Source organism: Trachymyrmex cornetzi, unplaced genomic scaffold (genome assembly GCF_001594075.2).
Source record: "Trachymyrmex cornetzi isolate Tcor2-1 unplaced genomic scaffold, Tcor1.1 scaffold272, whole genome shotgun sequence".
Classification (NCBI taxonomy): Eukaryota; Metazoa; Arthropoda; class Insecta; order Hymenoptera; family Formicidae; genus Trachymyrmex; species Trachymyrmex cornetzi.
In genome coordinates, this window is record NW_017297394.1 from 563,125 (window position 1) to 567,283 (window position 4,159).

Genomic DNA, 4,159 nt, shown 5'->3' on the forward strand with positions numbered 1-4,159 from the left:
TTCGTCTTAGAATCAATCCTTGAAAACGAAATATTATACGGCTGCGTCTAGCATGACATTGCGTCGCGCAGACTCCTAAATCGAAAAACTAGAAACGCTTTGCTACAAGTTGCTCCCTTTCGTACATCTGATTAATTCATGTCTCGAACGATGACTCCAGTCGACACACGCACGGCGTGGTCGGTCGTAGACTAGGTCAAGGAGAATGACTGTTACCTGAAGTCCACCTTCCCCGCTCTTCCTTCCCTTCTCTTTAATGAAAGGCATCCATCAGACGGACGCACGGTAATGCGATTTCCATTGATTGTTCAATTTTTGTTAACGTCAAACCATTACGATCTTTATGATTAGAAAGTCGGAAGAAAAAATAAAAATTTATTTGGACAATAAAATCCCGTTTGGCCGTAAAAATGTCGAAATAATAGTTTTCTTCAATTATAATGGAACTTTTTATTATTGTGTAATGTATGATTATGCTATATTCAATAGTTCGTAAAAGTTGAAGTAATAATTAACGATTGATTATTGTAAATATCAAACGATTATACAGGGTGTCCCATTTTAATCTATCACTTCAAATATCTCTTGAACAGTGCATTTTAAGGAAAAATGTTTCAGACAAAAGTTTTAGGACTTTGAGGGGGACATAAAATGGTGCCATTGGTTTGATTATCCTTGAAAACGAAATATTATACGGCTGCGTCTAGCATGACATTGCGTCGCGCAGACTCCTAAATCGAAAAACTAGAAACGCTTTGCTACAAGTTGCTCCCTTTCGTACATCTGATTAATTCATGTCTCGAACGATGACTCCAGTCGACACACGCACGGCGTGGTCGGTCGTAGACTAGGTCAAGGAGAATGACTGTTACCTGAAGTCCACCTTCCCCGCTCTTCCTTCCCTTCTCTTTAATGAAAGGCATCCATCAGACGGACGCACGGTAATGCGATTTCCATTGATTGTTCAATTTTTGTTAACGTCAAACCATTACGATCTTTATGATTAGAAAGTCGGAAGAAAAAATAAAAATTTATTTGGACAATAAAATCCCGTTTGGCCGTAAAAATGTCGAAATAATAGTTTTCTTCAATTATAATGGAACTTTTTATTATTGTGTAATGTATGATTATGCTATATTCAATAGTTCGTAAAAGTTGAAGTAATAATTAACGATTGATTATTGTAAATATCACACACAAACGATTATATATACATCTTTTAATCAAAAGATAGTCTTAGTATAAATGCTCTAAGACATACATGAAGAATATTATGTTAAGAAACAATGAATAATATATAAATAAATAGCTATTTTCTTTTATGTGTGTAATTGACATAATTATGAGAATATTAACGATAATGTAGATTTTAGGCATATAAAAAGCACTTACATTGGAAATTCTAAAAGCTTTCTTTTGCTATCAATTGAAGCGTCAAAATGTGTATATCCGAGATATAGATTAAATTAATGCAATACAGAAAACCAGAAATAGTCATTTAAAAAGTAAATTCTGTAGGAGTGTAATGTTGCTTCAAGTAGCCGTAAACAGGTTATACTGAACAAACACAAAGAACGTAATCATCTAGAAGTCGACCTTCGAGAGAAGATTACTATGCTTCGACGTTTGAAATTCCCCAGTCGTATATTATATGTCTCCAAGAGCCGAATACATGCAAACTTGATTACATTTTGCAATCGAAAGGAAGCACTTAAGTTTCGCATCAAAAGGATTTAGTTGGAGATGGACATATGTGTTGTTTTGTAAATTTTTATTTTATAGTGCCAATCATTAAGAAATAATCAATGCGGATTGCGATCGATACATTATATTTATATCTTTGTATTATTTATTGATCAAAATTATTAAATAATCGATTAATATAAAATATAATTTTTTAGTGTATTTTATCGTTGCATTTTTTCATAGAAAATCATACAACAAAACATTTTTTTTTTTATTTACAGTTGCATGAAGTGTGAAGTAAATTATGAATCGTGTCTATCTTCACAATAAATTCCCAAAAATTATGTATAACTTTGCATTGTTATATAAATCATAATGTAAATGTCTGTCCAACTGTCGACATCTTTTATAAATTCTGATTTCCAAATTTAAGCTTACACGAACATGGAATAATTTATGTCCTGGTAAAATTGGAAACGATTGAAACAAAAATATGTTAGAAGAAAAAGAGTAACGTACCGCTTGTAACGATAGAACTGCTAGTTTCCGACGATATACTCTTCTCCTGCTCGACTTTGCCTCTCATGCACTTCAGTATACTAATCTTGCATCCCATTCTTAAGACGAGCTCTCAGTTCGCGATGGGCCTTCTTGTTATCTCTCACATTGTCGAAAATTTCGAAAAGCATCCGGCCAGATTCTGAATCGTCAATGACAGCCGCGACAAGTATCGTTAGGTTACCTTTCATCGAAGGCGATTGGTAGAAGCAAAATCTCCTCTTTTTCGTTTAGAAAAAAAATAAGATTGCTGAGAATTCAACATTATTTAATTGAAACGTGTGCTTACCGTGCACGCGTGTGTGTAAAAATGCACGCTCATGCACCATATCAATTTGCTTATCTCGAGACCGAAGGAAACAGTTCTCTGCGCACTGATTTTGCATAACCCAAACATTGATTGTGCGAATACTATTTTACATTAATTAACGTATACACAAAAGATTGCGCTAATAAAGCCGAGACTAAACCACTTTAGAACGATATGCTAAATCGCTAAATTACTCGATTAAATAATCGAGTAATTAATAATGAGTACCGGTGAAATTTATGTTGCATCAACTGGGATTTTTTCAATCACTTGGAATTTTTCACTTTCAAACAGATTTAATAAACATTCGTAACGTTTGCAATACGCGATAGTTATTAATTATTCATTAAAAAGCCAGACAAAACGTTTGCTCTCGTCGAGACGAACAGAAATTTCGCGAAAACTCTGCAACCGTTAACGATTAAGTCGGCATTGAACACGCGTCAAGACCGAGGCGAAGATTTCGCGTGTACGAGGTCATACGTCAGTACAATTTTCTCAGTTAGCTTTATCTTATCTTCCACTGAAAGTGTCTACATGTAATTCAAAAGTTCCGCGACGCATCTCAAATAGCTGTATCACTTGGCAGCCACATAGCTGTATCCTCGGCATGCGCAATTAGAGACATTCTGCATGAGATAGCCGTTCACGTAAATCGTCCGATTACGCGTTGTGTGGGCATGAAATGGGCAAATAGTGTTGTGTGCATAATTATCGGAGCCACTGTTTTCATAGTGATACAAATCTGCAGTTCCTATACCAAGATACGGATATTTAAAGTTTAAAGTTAAAGAGATAGATAAGACTTTTAAGATAATAATCTTTAATAAATAAAAGTTTTTATTTTTTTGCTATCTTGAAATGTGTTATGCTCATGTAAAAAAAAAGATATAAAAGTAATGCTTATTATAAACGTTTGCAGATACTTTTTTAAGTAAAAAGGTAATCCAAATTATTTTTTATTTTTAATTTAAATTATAAGATATACCTACAAGTTAATAAATTCAATTATTAAATATCTGTGCAATAGTATTTATAGTAATTATTACTATTAAGCATATACATATTAATTATTATTAATATTAAATTTTGTTTATCGCCTTACAACACTAACAATTATATTAAAAAATATTTATTCAAAGGTATACGATGACTCCTGCTGAATTTAATGTAAAACGGATGGGACTTATGTTGGCGCTCGAAACATCAAGATAACGAATAAGATGTACACGTTTAACAATCGATTTAGAATAAAAATACACTTGAATTATTCGATAAAGAAGAATAAAGCCGTTAATTGCTCTAAGAAATAAACAATGATAACAGGCCAGTACGTTTGTACAGGCATGTACGTACGTTTACTGAGTGTGCCTATCACATGTTTTTTAACAATGTGTCAATCGTAGGTCGTCCAAATGAATCTCTGTTTTAGAAGAGGCGATCCTTACATCCGATAAGATCAACTTTGTAGTCTCGTTAAATTGCGGTGCAGAGAAATTTTTTCTCTTCGAAACGTTTGCCTCGCGCTGAAGTAGATGCGGTGCAAGTAGATACGGGACACTTGGTCAGACACGGTTCCGCGCTAACTACCGACGCGTATTCGGC

At 33.9% G+C, this 4,159-nt stretch overlaps 1 protein-coding gene across 8 annotated transcripts in view; it reads right to left on the minus strand.

Annotated features, from left to right (window-relative positions):
* Pde8 (phosphodiesterase 8) overlaps positions 1 to 4,142 on the minus strand; it is a 34,235-nt gene extending 30,093 nt beyond the window's left edge. For 2 of the 8 annotated variants that reach the window (XM_018508808.1, XM_018508807.1), the window contains exon 1: positions 2,206 to 3,349. In XM_018508808.1, the coding sequence (XP_018364310.1) occupies positions 2,206 to 2,302 (97 nt within the window). In that variant the 5' untranslated portion in view covers positions 2,303 to 3,349. Of the gene's footprint in view, positions 1 to 2,201; positions 3,350 to 3,910 lie in introns of those variants that run through there. The other 6 variants (XM_018508805.1, XM_018508803.1, XM_018508806.1 and 3 more) reach the window with 6 other exon arrangements.
* Between the last annotated feature and the right edge of the window lie 17 nt (positions 4,143 to 4,159).